Source organism: Cynocephalus volans, chromosome 1 (genome assembly GCF_027409185.1).
Source record: "Cynocephalus volans isolate mCynVol1 chromosome 1, mCynVol1.pri, whole genome shotgun sequence".
NCBI classification, from domain to species: domain Eukaryota; kingdom Metazoa; phylum Chordata; class Mammalia; order Dermoptera; family Cynocephalidae; genus Cynocephalus; species Cynocephalus volans.
This window is the reverse complement of record NC_084460.1, coordinates 26,154,219-26,171,149: the sequence shown is the minus strand read 5'-3', so window position 1 is coordinate 26,171,149 and position 16,931 is coordinate 26,154,219. Positions and strand designations below refer to the sequence as shown.

Genomic DNA, 16,931 nt, shown 5'->3' with positions numbered 1-16,931 from the left:
ATGCAAATGTTCAACGCAGCAAAATTTTCCAAACTGTTTTCCAAAGTAGCTATGTCCATTTATGTGCCCACCAGCAGTGAGAGAAAGACCCAGCTGCATCTTTATTTTTGCTATTTGAACAGGGACACAATGACATCTCAGTTTGGCCTTGGCTTTTCTTGACTACTAATGAGGTTGGGCATCTCTTCATATGTTATTGGCTGTAAGTTTCCTTTAGGCCCGTTTTAATGATGGTGCTGTAAAGGCCTCATGGCAGAGCTTGGGTGTCCACAATGGGAGGACCCAGGAAGGAGCCACCAGAGTTGTTCCCCTCTGGGTGGGAGCCTGTCCTGCTTCTGCTGGGTTTCTTGGTCAGGGTCATCTTTCCCGGTCCAGGCTCTCCCCTCCTCTGGAGGCTGTGGGAGACAGGGAGGGACAGCCAGCACTGGACAGGTCTCAGAAGGCTGATGGGGCAGGAGAAGGTGGGCTAGCAGCTGCAGGCATCATGGCAGGTCCCCTTCCTGGGCCAGTCCTGAATAAAACAGGAGGAGATTAAGGGTTTAATGTCACTGAGTTGGGCTGCCCCTCCAGTGCCCGTGACCTGCAGAGGAAACAGGGAGCTGAGGCCAATCCCTTGTTCTTCTCAGATCTCTCCTTAAATACTACCTCAAGGTGGCTGTATCCACACCAACTCCCTCTATCTCTTCTTCTCAAAATGCCCCCGACTTCTGCCCAGACTAGGGGAACCTGCATCTTTGCACATCCTCAGGCTAGAGATGTGAGAGACAGAGAGGAAGGTGGAAGGGATTAAGGAGCCACTATCAGGGACCTTTCAAGGTAGAGGAGAAATGAGGGGGGTCTGTGGCTTTCTTCTCACGGTGCCCCTGTCAGCTGGAGACCCACCTGTGGCAGCCCAACCCCTGTCTGGGGTTTCCCTCTTACCTGTAAAGAAGCCTCTTCCTGAAGACATAGATGATGGAAAATGCAGTCAGAGGAAACAACTTCCAGCCAAGGAGGAGGAGGGGGCTGGATACTGTGGCACCTGGTGAAAGAAAGATATGAGGATGAACCTGGTTCCTGCTTCCGTCACTTGACCCCCCCGTCACCCCACCCCGACTCAGGTGCCAAGACTACACCTTGGTCTTAGGGCGAGTCACCTCACCTCCTTGAGCCTCAGTTCTTTTACCTTTAAATTGGGGATTATAACACGTACTTTAGAATGTTTCTATGTCAAATGAGAGCACTCAAGCAAAGCACCTAATGGGTGTTCAGTAACTGTTGAATCTGAGTGGCTTTTGGGAGCATGAGTTGGAAATGGGGAAAGATGCTTCATAGTAACTTAGCTATTCGCAGGAGTATCTGTAAGACGGGCGTGTCATCAGGGCCCAGTGGTGCAATGAAAGCAGCACTTCCTGATATTTGGTACCTAAGGCGTAATGCTCTGGTGAGGCTGCCACAATTGTTGTCCCATTTTATAGATGAAGAAGCTGAGTGTCAGGAAGGTGAAGTGACTTTCCCGAAGTTGCTTGTGGTGAGCACAGCAGAGCCAGCATTTGGACCCAGCCTGCCTGTCTCAGGGCCTCAGCCTTCAATGGCTTGTCATTCCACTCCTACTCACCCAAATTCGCCTGCTTGTCCCCAAGCTCGCTCAGCTGCCTGCTGGCCTGGACCAGTGCCTGGGCATTCTGCCACACCTGGCAGGTGAACAGCCTTTTGTCTTCCCACTCTGAAGTGTGGACCAGGATGTGACTGTCTTGGTTGAATGTGCCATCTGGGTTCTTGGTGGGGCCAGGGGCCTCACAGGTGTCAGAGCATCTGCTGCTTCTCATCCACGTGATTTGTATATCTTTGGGGTAAAACCCTTGCACTTGGCAGATGAGGACGGCCGCCTGGAGTGTCGGGACGTGGTGTGCTGATATATTCACTGTGGGCACAACTGAAACAATAGTTCTTCCTTCATTACTTTCTTCCTTCATGCAAAACAAGCTCAAGGAGCAGCCATAGGCATTGTGCTGGTTTTTGGGAAACAGTGTGAACAAGACAGACATGGTCCCAGCCTCACGGAGCTCCTACTCCAGTGAAGAGGACAGGGAAGAAATGAGGGACATGACCCCACAGGGGTTCCAAGAGGCTACAACAGGGCACCTGACCTGGTCTAGAAGTGGACAGGTTGGGAAGGGCTTCCAGAGGAAGTGACCTTTGAGGGAAAATACGAAAAGATGAATAGGAGTTAACTGCATATGGCAAATTGCATTTTCCAGAAACGACAAAGCAAGCCCCACATACTCCTCCAGAAGCTTGTCACATCTCATCAGAGGGGGAGTCGATTTCTGCTCCCCCAGAATCTGAGTGGGACTTTATGACTGCTTTGATGAACAGAATGTAGCAGAGATGACACTGTGACTTCCAAGGCTGGGTCATAAAAGTTGATGTAGCTTCCACCTAGCACTGTCTTTCTTAGGACACATCCTTGGGGCACAGCCACCAAGCTATGAGGAAGCCCAAACTAGCCCATGTGGAAAGATGATAAAGAGAGGCCCATGTCAGGAAGAACTGAGGCCCCAAGCCAACAGCCATACTGGTGGTCAGGCGTGCTGGTGGAGGAGCTTTCAGGTGATCTCAGCCTCTGAATGGTACAGCCGAGGCCCAGCCATCACACAGCAGAGACAAGCCGTCCCTGCTCAGCCTGTTGGAATTCCTGATCCACAGAATTTGGGAGTATAATAATTTTGGAGATTTGGAATAAATTTCCAAAATACTGAGAGCCTTATGATCATAAGAAATATTTTTTTTTAAAAAGTAACAGAACTTCTACCTCCCAAAGATACTCGAGGCAGGGGATTCTGAAAGAGAAGGTCCCACTAATGACATGATGTGGGACGATGATGGTCGTATTAAATAGGGAACCTCATTCTCACCTCACTGGGGGTTTTGTGGGGAATGAATGAGAGGGTGCAGGTGAAATGCTTCAAATGGGGAGCCTGTGGCGGCCACCAAATGTTGGCCCTGTGTGCATGTGTGGCAGCTTACCTTGGAGGAATTGGGAGATGTTCACATGGCCTCTGAGGGGGCTCAGCAATTCACTGTGAGCCACTTGGCAGGTGACCTGGGAGTGGAGTGAGGAAACCGAAAGAGTCACCAGCAAGTTGCTGAGGACGGTGTAGGAGGAAGCATCTCCAGGCGGGAAGACTAGGGTCTGAATGGCTGGAAGCTCCATGCCATTTTCAAACCATTTCACATATATGTTTTTGGGAAAGAAGCCAGTTGATGTGCAGGTGAGATTCACTACGTGGCCTGGGCTGGCCCTGTTGGAGGGGCCAGAAACCTTTGGAGGAGAGGGTTTAGCTTTGATCAGGGCCAGGGTGGAGAGAGGAAGGAGGAGAGAAAAGAGAGACAAATGGAGATGGTGAGTTACTCTCTAGCATAATACCCACCCTCATGGTCCACCCTGCTTGATTCCCACCTCCATCTCATCCCCAGTTTTCTCCTCTTCAGAAATATTATTGTTACACTTAATATTATAACGGCCAACCAGTTGGTACCCCTGACTTTACTTCTCAACATTTCCAGCCCACACTCAGAAACCAGGTCATGGTGATCTTGCTAAAATGCAGATCTGACCATAGCATTGCCTTTCCCTCCCTCCCTCCCTCCCACCCTCCCTCCTTCCCTTCCTTTGTTCCCAAAGTATGTTGTTTAAAAAGTCATATAAAGCACATAATTAAAAACAACAGACCCCTATTTCTTCTCCTTGCAAAAATTACATACCTATCACTTTTAAGTATTTTAGCTGATTCTTTAAGCATTTCTCTCTGTGTTTCTAAATAGCATGCTTATACCTTTATTTCTTGATTTTTCAGTTTTCTATATTGTGGATGGACCTATTACTAAGTAAGATGATGACTTAGCTCTCTTACATCTCCCCCAACCTGCCACCCACACTTGCTCTTCTCTCGTCCTCCTACCATAGATAGACCCATCATAATTTTTTGTGTTAGCAGTAATCAGCATCTATATTATGAGAACCAAATGAGCATTATTCGCAAGTGGACCATGTAATATGTCATGATTATATTTCCTTTCTTGTACATCTTTTTGTTTTCCTAGCAGTTTTTAATGGCCTCAGTATTTTCACTTGCTTAGTTTTTACGAACTTATGACAAATTCGTCACCAGACTTTCTTCCAGATGGCTATAACTCTTTCTAGTATGTTTGAAATTACTTGGTATTGCAGTGGTCCTCAATTTAGGGCACATGTACTCTGGGAGAGCACAAGATTTTTCAGGGGATATACAGACTTGGATTAAAAACACTTTTTATTATGACACTTCCTCAACACATAAAAATAGAGAGGAAGTACTCATCATGGTAGATACTGTTTGAACAAATGGCTGATCTAGTTTCATCTACTTTTCCACCATCCACTGGTTATGTGTTTTTATTGTGTATATTTAAGGTGTACAACATGATATTTTGATATATATATAATTAGTAAAAATAGTTATTACAGTCAAGCAAACTAATATGTTTATTATCTTACATAGTTACCTTTTTGTGTGTGTGGTAAAAGTACCTAAAATCTACTCTCTGAGCAAATTTCCAGTATACAATATAATATTATTATTGATGCTGTACATTAGATCTCTAGACTTCATCCTACATAACTGAAGTTTCATACCCTTTGACCTCCATCCCCCCACCGCCTCCACTTGCCACCCTGGTGAACACCATTTCACTCTTTGTTTTTATGTATTTGAGTTGGTTTTTTTGTTTTGGTTTTTGTTCTGTTTTTGAGACTCCACATATAAATGAGAGAAATTAAAAATGAAACTATCACACAATCAGCATTTCCTCTTCTGGGTATGTATCTGAAGACATAACATCACTACCTCATAAAGATATCTACACCTCCATGTTTATTGCAGCATTTTTCACAATAGCCAAGATATGGAAGCAACATAAATGTCTCTCAATGGTTAATGGACGAAGAAATTGTGGGGAAGAAATATATATATATATATATATATATATATATAAAATGGAATATTATTCAGCCTTAAAAGAGAAAGAGATCCTGCCATTTGTGACAACATGGATGAAACTAGAGGACATTATGCTTGGTGAAATAAGCCAGACATTGGGGTTTTTAAAGCAATTACCAGACACTCTCATTTCATTCATAAGTACTTTAGCATGTACATGTGTACCTCAAAAAATTCATGGAAAAATAGAATTAAAAGATAATACAAATCTTTCCATAAACTTTTTGAAGTACCTCGTATGTCTAAAAGTTGAGAATTCTTTTTAAACAATCAAAATATTATTATCATACATAAAATTCAATAATAACATCTTAATATTACCCAGTATATGTCAGCATCCAAATTTTTCTGCTTGTCCCATAAATATAATTTAACAGTTGGTTTGTTTGAATCAGTATCCAAACAAGATCTATAGGCTACATTCTGTTGATGTCTCTTAAACCTCTTCTAATCTAAAAGAGTTCCCCTTTCCTCTCATTTTCTTGACATTTGTTTGTTTAAAAAAGTAATTCATTCACCCTGCTGAATGTCCCACATCCTGTACCATTTTCCCATAGTTTCCCAACTGGATTAAGCTCCAGTCACCTACAGTGGTGCGCGCTTGACCACACACCCTTCGTTGGCTCTCTGACTTCACCACTCCCCGACTGGGATGTGCACACAAATGCTTATCTCAGCGTTGGCTTCTCAGTGGACCCAGGCTAAACCTCTGTGTTTTAAAGTCCCTTGAAAGAATTTATCTTTGTCTGGTGAAGCCATCAATACACAGTTAGATTAATTAGTTTCATTTTAGATTTAGTAATTTAGATATTTAGGAATTTTTTTTCATTTTGGATCTTGTTTATTAATTATTTAAAACATTCATGTGTTTACAAAGTCAAATCTTAAGTCAAGTACCTTCAGAGAAGTTTAGTTTTTCCTCCCTGTCCCTTTCCCTCTGTTTCCTCCCTCCATTATAGGTAAATCTTAAAAATTAGATTTTATTCTCCTTCTTTAAAAACTATGAGCAAATATGTGTATATGCTTGTATTTTTCACTCTTCTTAACATGAAAGATAGTGTGCTCCACACACTATGTACTGCTTTTCCTGTTCAATGATATCTCATGGGTCACTCGGAAGCGGTGTGCTGGGTTCTTTCTTATGCCCTTTTAAAGCTGCATAGTGCCCAGTTGTGCGCCATCATTTATTTAGCAGCTCATCTTTTGCTCTTACAAGTAGTGTTGTAATGAAGGGTCTAAGCATAAGACATCTTGCACTTCTGTTAATAGATCTTTGGGATAAATTTCTAGAAGTGGAATTGTTGGGTCACAGGGTAATATGTAATTATGTAAGATTATACGTAATATATGTATGTTGTATGTATATATAATTTTGCTAAATATTGCCAAATTCACCTCCTTATGAGTTACATGATTTTGCATTTTTACCATCAAAATATGGAATACTCGTTACCCCATAGTTTCCCTAACCGAGTGTGCTGTCAAAGTTTTGGATTTGGGGCCAAGAAGATAGATGAAAAACTGACTCTCAGTGTAGTTTTAATTTACATTTCTTTTTATATTAGGGTGGCCGAACATATTTTCATATGTTTAAGAGACATTTGTATCTCATTTTCTGTAACTTGTCTTTTCATATTATGTGCCCACAATTCTGTAAAGTTGCTTGTCTTTTTCTCCTAAAATTGTAGAAGCTGTATATGTATATTAGGGATGATTCTTTGTCTATGTTTAAATTACAAAATATTATACACACATCCACAGACAAGTTTCTTTTTGTACAATGTGGTCAAAATGATCATTTTTTTCTGTTTTTGTTTTTGCCCAGCTTTTCCTGGCTTTCAGGTTATGAAAGAATTCACATATGTTCTAGTACTTGCAGTTTTATTTTTTATGTTTACATTTCTGATCCATTTGTAATTTGTTTTCGTGTAGGGCGGGAGGAACTGGATAGCTGGATACACTTCTGGATTTTCTGTTGTGTTCCATTGTTCTGTCTACTAATGCTCTAATCGATCCATCGATATTGTTGAAAAGACTCTCTTTCCCCACCAAATTGCCTTTACATTTTTTTTTTTTTTTTTTTAAGAAATCAGTTGACCATATGGATGGGTCTATTTCTGGAGTTTTTATTCTGTTCTATCGATCTGCTTTTCTATCTGGATGCCCACACACTATACACTGTGCGGTTATTGCAGCTTTATAATCATTCTACGTTCATGAGGGATATTAGTCTGTAGTTTCCTTTTCCTATAATGTCTTTACCTGGTTTTAGTATCAGAGTAATGCTGGCCTCACACATTGATGAGGAAGTATTACCTTGTCTTCAATCTTATGGAAGAGTTTGTGTAGAATTATTAGTATTTCTTCCTTAAGTGTTAGTTAGAATTCCTCAGTGAAGTCATCTGGGCCCAGATTATTCTTTGTGGGAGGCTTTTAAAGCACAAATTCAATTTCCTTAATAGATATAATCCAGGCAATTTATTTCTTCTTGATTGAGTTTTGTTAGTCTGTGTCTTTCAAATAATTTGTCCATTTCATCCAAGTTGTTGAGTTTATTGGTATAATTATTTTCATGAATTCGATACCAATAAACTTTCAATAAGAGAAAACTTATACATTTTCTTATGATGTTTTTACCATCTGTGGAGTCTGCAGTGATGTTATGTCTTTCGTTATTGTGAGTGGTAATTTGTGTCTTCTTTTTTGTTCCCTGATTGTGTGGCCGTGCGTTTATCAATTTTATTGATTTTCTCAAAGAAGCAGCGTTTGGTTTTATTGATTTTCTCTATAGCTTTCCATTTTTTATTTCTGATTTCTGTTCTTTATTATTTTCTTTTTTCTGCTTACTTTGGGTTTCACTCATTTTTTTTTTTTTCGAGTTTTTAAGGTCGCTGAATTAAAACCTTTCTTCTGTTCTCGTATAGGCAGTTAGTACTGCAAACTTCCACCTAAGTGCTATTCTGACTGCATCCCACAAATCTGGTATGTTGTGCTTTCTTTTTTGTTAAGTTTAAAATACTTTCTAATTTTCCTGTTGATTTCTTCTTTGATGACGTACTATTCGGAAATGTATTTAGTTTCCAAATGTTTCCAGAGATCATTTTGCTCTGTTAATATAACTCCATTGTGGTCAGAGAACACACTTTATAGGATCTGACTCATTTTAAATTTACTGAGACTTATTTATAGCCCAGAATATGATCTATCTTGATAAATGTTTCCTTTGCACTTGAAAAAAATGCGTATTCTGCTATTTGGGGGTGGAGTGTTCTATAAATATCAGTTCGCTTAAATTGATTTATAGCGTTGCTCAAGTACATCCTTATCGATTTCCTGCCTACTTGTTTTACCAATTATTGAAAGAAAGGTGTTGAAATTTCAGACTGTCACTGTGTATTTGTCTATATATCTTTGCAGTTCTATGAATTTTTGTGTTGTGTATTTTGAAACTCAATTATTAGATGCATGAAATTGGTATATTTTCTTGATTAATTGATCACTTTGCCATTATGAAGTGACCCTCCTTATTCTTGGTAAGTTTTTTGTTCTAAATCTACTTTGTTTGATATTAATGTAGGCATTCTAGATTTTAAAAAATTATTATTGATATGGCATAACTTTTTCCATTTTTTTTACTTTTTAATCTATTTGAGCCTTTATTTTTAAAGGGTTTTTTTTTTTTTTTTTTTTTTTTTTTGCAGGCAGCATATCATGGGTATCTTTCTTTTAATTAGAGTGTTTCAACCATTTACTTTAATATGATTATTTATATGGCTAGGTTTAAACCTACTGTCTTGCTGTTTGTTCCATTGCATCTCATTTTCTGCCTCTTTTGACTCATTTTTTATGATTCTTTTTTATCTGCTTTGTTCGGTTTATTAGCCATTACTCTTTGTTGTGTTATTTTATTGGTTGTTTTAAGATTTCTGGTGTACATCATTAATTCATCATTGTTTACCATTAAGTGATAAGATACAGCTTCACATATAGGACAAGAACCTTACAACATTAAATTTCTGTTTTTCTCTTTCTGGTCTTTGTGTTATTTTTGTCACACATTTTACTTTCATGTTTGTTATACACCCCCCAAAATATTGTTATTATATTTGTTTTGAACAATCAATTATGTTTTAAATAGATTTAAATAGTAAGAAAAAGTTCTCTATATTTACCCACATTGTTACCATTTCCAATGCTCTCAATTCCTTTGTATAGATCCAGATTTCTGTCTGGTATCATTTTACTTCTTTCTGAAGGATTTCTTTTAGAATTTCTTTCAGTGCAGGTCTGTTGATGATGAATTCTTTCAGCTTTCGTACACTTGATAAAGTCTTTTTAAATTTTATTTTATTTTTTTCATTTTATTATTATTTTTTATTTCAATGTTTACTTGTACATATTTGTGGGGTAGTGTGCTGTTTCAACATATGCACATATGGCACAATGATTCACTTAAGGTAGATGGCATAGGTTTGTACATGTTAGTCCACCACTTCCCCTTTTCCCCACCCCTGTCCCTTCCTCCCCTCCCAGTCTCTGGTAACCATTATTCTACTCACTACTTCTCTAAAAAACTTTTTCTTTTCTTTTCTTTTTTTTGAGATTCCACATATGAGTGACATCATATGGTATTCATCTTTCTGTGCCTGACTTATTTCACTTGGAAAACATGATGTTTTCCAGTGCCACCCATGTTGCTGCAAATGTTAGGATGTCATTTCTTTTTATAGCTGAATAGTACTCCATTGTGTATATATACCACAGATTTTCTATCCATTCTTCCATTGGTGGGCATTTAGTTTGATTTCATCTCTTGGCTATTGGGAATAGCATTACAGTGAACATGGAAGTGCAGGTGTCTTTCTGATATATTGATTTCATTTCCTTTGGGTATATACCCAGTAGTGAGGTAGCTGGGTCATAAAGCAGATCTGTTTTCAGTTCTCTAAGGACCCTCCATACTGTTGTCCACAATGGTTGTACTAATTTACATTCCCACCAACAATGTATGAGAGTTCCCTTTGCTCCGCATCCTCACCAGCATTTGTTATTTTCTGTCTTGTTGATAATAGCCGTTCTAATTGGGGTGAGATGATATCTCACTGCGGTTTTAATTTGCATTTCCTTGATGATTAGTGATTCTGAACATCTTTTTCATGTGCTTGTTGGCCATTTGCCTGTCTTCTTTAGAGAAATGTCTGTTCAGGTCCTTTGCCATTTTTTAATTGGATTATTTGTTTTTTTGCGGTTGAGTTGTTTGAATTCCTCGTATATTCTGGATATTAGTCCCTTGTCTGATGTGTTGTTTGCCAACACTTTCTCCCAGTCTGTAGGTTGTCTCTTCACCTTGTTGACAGTGTCCCTTGCTGTGCAGCAGCTTTTCAGTTCGATCTAGTCCCATTTGCGCATTTTTGCTTTAGTTGCCTCTGCTGTGTAGTCTCACTCAAAAAAGCGCTGCCTACTCCCATTCCGTGTAGCATTTCCCTGATGTTTTCTTCTAGTAGTTTCATAAATTAGGGTCATAAATTTAGGTCTTTAATCCATTTTGAGTTGATTTTTGTGTATGGTGAGAGACAGGGGTCTAGTTTCAGTCTTCTGCATGTGGAAATCCAGTTCTCCCAGCACCATTTATTGAAGAGGCTGTCCTTTCCTCACTTTATATTCTTGGCATTTATCAAAAATCAATTGCTTATAAGTGTGTGGGTTTATTTCTGGGCTCTTTGTTCTGTTCCACTGGTCTTTTTTGTCTATTTTTATGTCAGTGTCATGCTGTTTTGGTTACTATAGCTTTATAGCATATTTTGAAGTCAGGAAGTATGATGCCTCCAACTTTCTTTGTTTTAGAATTAGGTTGGAAATAATTTTCTCTATGAATTTTGAAGGCACTGTTCCTTGTCTTCTAGTGGCCAGTGTTGCCCTTAGAAATCTTATGCTGATATCGTTCACAATGTTTCATGAGCAATTTTCTTTTTATTTCCAGATCTTGAAAATTATGTGACCTTCTCTTTATCCCCAAAGACTGCTTAGCATTCTCATTGTTTCCCTGTGGCCCTAAGGTGCTAAAATTTTAAAGATTCAAGAATGCGGTTGATGTATGCTTCTGTGGCTCATTTTTTAAAGAAAAAAAATTAATACAAATAGGCCTGAACTAACTTCTCTGCTCCCCAGGCTTTCCTTTGATGGATGCTGTTTAGAATCTTGCAGGCTTCATCTTCACTAGGATTGTACGAGCCAGGACCAAACTTGAGAATATACAGGACTTGTAGAAATCAAGGACAGAATTGAAGAAATGTAGGGATTACATATTCCACATCAAAAAATGTGATGCTTATAATTTTCTATCTCGATAATTTTATAATTCTTATCCTATGGGAATTTATGATTCCACATTTTTAAGATTATGTTTTTAAATTTGATTGGTTGTCATATCCAGAATACTAGTGATATATACTAATGTGATAATTATTATATAGCAAGCACTCTTCTAAGTGTTTTGTATTTATAAACTCATTTACATTTATAATGAGGTGGATATTATTATTATCCCTATTTCACATATGAGACAATTGAGGCATAGAGAGTTTACAAAACTTGTTAAGGTCACATGGCTGGTGTATGGCAGAGCTAGAAGTTTAGCTCAGGCCCTCTGGCCCTGTAGTCTGTACTTTTACCCACTGTGCTTTCCAGCCTATTTTGTGGGCCCTTGGAAGCTGTGAGACTCTAAAGGATTCGGAGTCTATTGGTTATATTTCACTCTGCTCCTTCACTCTGACTTCTCACTTTCTCCATCTTCTATCCTCAATCTTGGCACCACAGCTAACAAAGTAGAGCCTCGGGCTGAGATTGTGGGGGTCGTAATTTGTCTTGGAACAATGGACCTGATTTCTAGGAATCTGGACTTACCCCGCACAAACATCTCGGTGCCTGCCCCAGACTTAAACTCCACATCAGGAGTCCCTTTCCGGAACTTGACACAGTAGTAGGTGCCGGTGTCTGCTGTGGTGACGTTTCTGATGAGGATGGAAAAGTCCCTGTTGTCTCTCTCTGTGGTGCTTCCAATACGCGTTACCCGGGGGAAGTGGACTTCTTGTCCATCTTTGAAACTGAAGATCAGCTCCCGGCCTGGCCCTTCCCCCCTGAACCACAGGATGGGCCCCACGGGGAGCAGGGAGGTCACGGTGCAGCGCAGAGTGGCCGCCACTCCAGCCGCGACCGACACTGATGGCTCAGGCTGAGTCACCCGCAGCTCCTCTTCTCCTGTCAATCCTGGAGGGAAACACAAATCAGCTCCAAGTCCTCTGACCTGGCCCAGCTAGGGCTGAGGCTGGGGTCCAGGTGCCTGGGTCCAGATTGCAGTTAAAGTCCCCTTAATTCTTTCTTTTCATATCATATATTATCCTCTGGGCTGGGCAAATTGCTGGACTGGGTGCTGAGAGCAACACAGAGACAAGACAGAGAGACAGACAGTTTTTGCAATATAGACAGACAGTGAGGTCACAAGAGAAGAAAAAATAATCTATGAAAAGGTGTTCAACAACTCCATTAAATTAATAAAATGCATGTTTAATCCAGAAGCAAAGTGGTAAAATTTATGACAGAATAGATAGAAAAGTTAAAAAAAAATACACAGATCTCAGCATGTGAAACATTAGAGGACATTTTCAGGCTGCAATAATAGAGGCAGGTTGGTACAAGGCAGGCAGAGAGGTCAATGAAACAGAAGAGAGAGTCTAGAATTGAACGCAAGGAATTATGCAGATTTATTAAATGATCAAGGTGGCATTTTATGTCCATGGCAGAAAGCTATGTGGAAGAATCATACACAACTCTTAAAAAAAAGTGGCTGCCTCCAGGGAGCCAGAAGCGTATGAGGGCTTTTACTATTTTCTGTTCATTTCTTCCCTGTTTGTATTATTTTGACAAGACTGTAATGTAATAAAAATAAAATAAAACATTTCTCCCTAGTAGACACAATTTTTAGAATATTAGCTTGGCAAAAATTAAAAAGGCTGCCAATTTTTAGCATTGCCGAGGTTGTAGTAGAGCTGACACTCCTACAAGGGTACTTCAAAAAGTTCATGGAAAAACAGAATTAAAAGATAATACTAATTGTTCCACGAACTGTTTGAAGTATGCTTCTTATATACCGCTAGGAATTTAAATTGGCACAACCTTTCTAAATGACAACGTGGCACTATAATCATGACCCTAAGATATACGTATATTGATAAATCCATGTTTTAACAAGTAGAGGGGAAAGACTTTAACCAAATCTGTTTTGGTCACAAATATTCAGAATGTCCCCCCATTTATTACTGCTGCACCTGTGCTATATGTGTTAAGATAATGTATTATTAACATCGAGACATCCATATTTTATTGGGAAATTTTATATTTCAGAAGTCTTTGAAATGCACTCATAACCTCTGACACAGTAATTCCTCTTCGAGGGACTTATTCAAAAGAAACACACCAGGGTGAACACATTTTGTAAAGGAATGGTAATCTTAGTGTTTACAATATAGAAAAGTTTGATGTCAGGCACATGTCCAGGGATAGGGAGTGAGACAGGTAAACGATGGTACAATTGCACAACGGAGAACTGTGTAGCTATTAGAATGATATGGTTGAAGCACATACTTGGGGATGTATTGATGATAATGTAGACATACATCTATTGGCATGAACAAAGGTCCCTGATTTGTTATTGAATGAAAGAGCAAATAAAACACTGTATTTAGTATAGCCATATTTTTTGTTAAAAGTTTAATATTTAAGGGAGCAGCACAATGAAGGGGTTAAAACAGGGACCTTGTGGAATCCCTTTGACCTGGATTCGAATGCCTCCTCTATGACTTACTTGGTATTTGACCTTGAGATTACTTAACCTCTCTGAGCCTCTGTTTTCTTATTCATGCAATATACACAATGCAGAAAATAAGACTTCTCTTGCAGTTTTGCTGTTAGACTGAAACCTGAAAATCTTCGAGAAACACTCAGGACTGCTTGGCTCATGGAAGGACTGCTGTGGGAGGAGTAACCCCTGTTGACCTGGAGTCCAGTAGGCCAGACTCCCTCCAGCTATACAGCCTGATGATTCTGTGAAGCCCACTCCCTCCCTCTGCTTTCAGTTTCCTGTTCTGTCAAGCATGATGGATCATTCCCACTGCCCATGACTGCTGTGAGTTTTAAATGGTGACCCAGGCTTGTCAAGAACCCCGAGTGCTAATGGCCAGAATCAGAATACGTGTTCATATTGGTGTTTACTAAACCCGTGAGGATGTAACAGCCAGAGCTTACATAGACGCTTGCGTGCCTCACATTACTCCAAACACTTAACTATATTAACTAACTCGTTGAATGTTCACCATGACCCTATGAGAAAGGCATTATTATTTACACCCAATTCACGGGCAAGAAAAGTGAGGCACAGAGAAGTTTAGTAACTGGTCCAAAGTCAAACAGCCTACAAGTGATGAAACTTGGATTTGAACCCTGGCAGATTGGTTTCAAAAAGTATCTGTGCTTTTAGCCACTTTACTGGATGGCCTCTCAAGTGAGATGTTAACAGCACTGGGAGGAGGAGGGCTGCTGCTCCTATCTGCCCAGCCAGCTCTGGGGGGAAGAGAGTGGACAGGCAGGAGAAACACCTGCATCGAGAACAGAATCCTAGGATGCAGGGATTCTGGGAGACTTAATAGTCTAAAAAGCACTATTTACCACTTTTTTCTAATGGTTCTACATTGCATGTGTAGTATCTGTTATCTATTTATCTGCCTATCTACCTATCTATCTATGACTATTCTAACCAAGGCAGCCCTGCCTCCCAGGTGCTATGGTCTTCAGCAGGACTGAGGACTGGGATGCCACTCCTCTACCTTTTCCCTCAGCACAGTACCAGGTCCTGCACGTCCAACCCCAGGGAGTCATGGAGACTTCACAGGGCATCAGGGGTGTGGGAGGCTAGGAATGCCCCAGTGGGGTAAATCCTATGTAAATCTGTACGGAGGAGGAAAGAATTCCTCCAAGCAATAAGCATTCTTGGGGGTATTTGTTTGGGAGATCCTTGTTATTAAAGAAACCATTTAGGAAATTGTCTTAAAGAGGTAGGGACAGCAAAGAAAGAGGCCCTGGAATAGAGATCCATCTGCCCCACTGCCAATGGGAAATGGGACCATTGCCTAACTCAGCAGAGCATCCCTGCACTGGGGTACCTGAGGGCAGGGATGGTTACCTGTGAGTCCCAGCAGCAGAGGCAGCAGCAAGAATGGCAGATGCAGGTGGGTCTGAGAAGTAGGGATGGGCATTGTGGTGGGCCCTGGAGCCTGCTCTGTCTGATGTCTATCCTGGGGAGGCTCTGGACTCTGTGCTCTGCAGAGAGAGGCAAAGCTTTGTCTCCTGTAATATAAGAGGAAGTGACTATGATGGGAAGAAAGGGCAGGGGGTTGTGACAGTTCCTGCTTTTAGATTGTGAAATAGAAATCAGACACAAGCTAAAAAGTTACTGAAGTAAGGGTCCCAATATGGTTGGAGGAGACCTGAAGACTCCCAAAGTGCCTAGACTCTGCCCCCCGGCCTCTCACTCTATGTCAGGGGGGCTGGTAGCCCATCCTCATCCAGGAGCCCGGGGACATGATCTGCCATAGTAAAAGTGTGTTCAGCTTTCTGTGATAGTCCACACCTTGGGCTCAGATGAACTGTGCAGCTGGCGGCACAAGGAGAGCTCTGGGCATGGGGCCTCAATGGCAGCGGGCCCTGTTCTCCCCACTCCAGAGGCATCAGTGGCTAAGATAAGCCTGAGGCCATGTCTGGTGTGACCCCTGGCTTGGCAGAGTACACTTGCAGGGGAAGTGGCTTTGGGTGAAAAAGGAGTCAGATCTTGGGAGGGGGACGGTGCTTTGTATTTTAGAGGATGGAGGGGGCCTGTGGGGTGGGGGTGGGGGATTAGAGTGTTCATCTTGTAAGGACCGTGGCATATGTAGAAACATGCTGGGAGGAGGGGGGGTGTCTCTTCTGTCTGTCCCCAGTCTGGGGCCACCTCTGCAAAGCAAGGAGTGGAGGGGGCAGAGAAACGCCCACAGGAATGCACCTCTTCTCTTACTTCTGAGCAGCAACAGCCAGCACACAAGATCATGTCCAGAGCCTCTCAAAGGTGAGCTCTTCACCTCTATGGTCCAGTGCCAGACACTGCCTTCTGTGACTCAGTTTCCCCACTGCTCCAGACCCCTGCCTCCTTCCCAGAAGCTGACCGTATGTTTGTGATGGGAAGGAGCAGAACAAAAGGGGAAGTCAGAGATAGAATTTGACTACTCTGAAACATGACAAATGTCCCTCTTCCTCTGAGACCTAACTTTAGCTTTCTTCTCTTTTTTTTTCTCAGAAACATTCCTTGGCAAGCAATTGGCCAGTGTTCCTGTGAGCATTTATCACTTCAGCCCTATTTCTTTTCAGTGTGACAAACTGTATTTCCAGAGCTGACTCAACAACAGCCCCCTTGCCTCCTGCTCCTCGACACTCCTCCCATAGAGAAGTGGGTATATGTTCCCACCCCCTGAATCTGGGCAGGCTAGTGAGTACAACAGAAGTGATGTGAGGTGACTTCTGACACTAGAGCATAAAAATTCCCTGTACTTCCACCTTGCTCTCTTGAGATGCTCATTTTTGGAATCTTGCCATCATACTTTGAGAAAGCCCAAACTAGCACACACAGAGAGACCATATGGCAAGGACATATGTAAGAGTTCTAGCTGACATCCCAGCTGAGATGCCAGCCAACATCCAGCATCCATCATCAGACATATAAAGAAGCTTCCAGATGATTCCAGCCCCCCAGTGGTCGAGTCATCCCCAGCTGAGTTTCCCAACTGAGGCACCAGACAACACACAGCAGAGACAAGCCATTCTTGTGCC

The 16,931-nt window shown here is 41.1% G+C and overlaps 1 protein-coding gene across 1 annotated transcript; it reads right to left on the bottom strand.

Annotated features, from left to right (window-relative positions):
• Positions 1 to 247: 247 nt before the first annotated feature.
• Positions 248 to 15,328, bottom strand: LOC134370997 (signal-regulatory protein beta-1-like). Its single transcript, XM_063087995.1, has 6 exons — positions 15,256 to 15,328; positions 11,925 to 12,287; positions 3,010 to 3,324; positions 1,598 to 1,750; positions 922 to 1,021; positions 248 to 395 (listed from the first exon to the last, which is right to left on the bottom strand). Exons 1-6 carry the CDS (start codon positions 15,326 to 15,328, stop codon positions 248 to 250), a joined length of 1,152 nt encoding a protein of 383 aa, XP_062944065.1.
• Between the last annotated feature and the right edge of the window lie 1,603 nt (positions 15,329 to 16,931).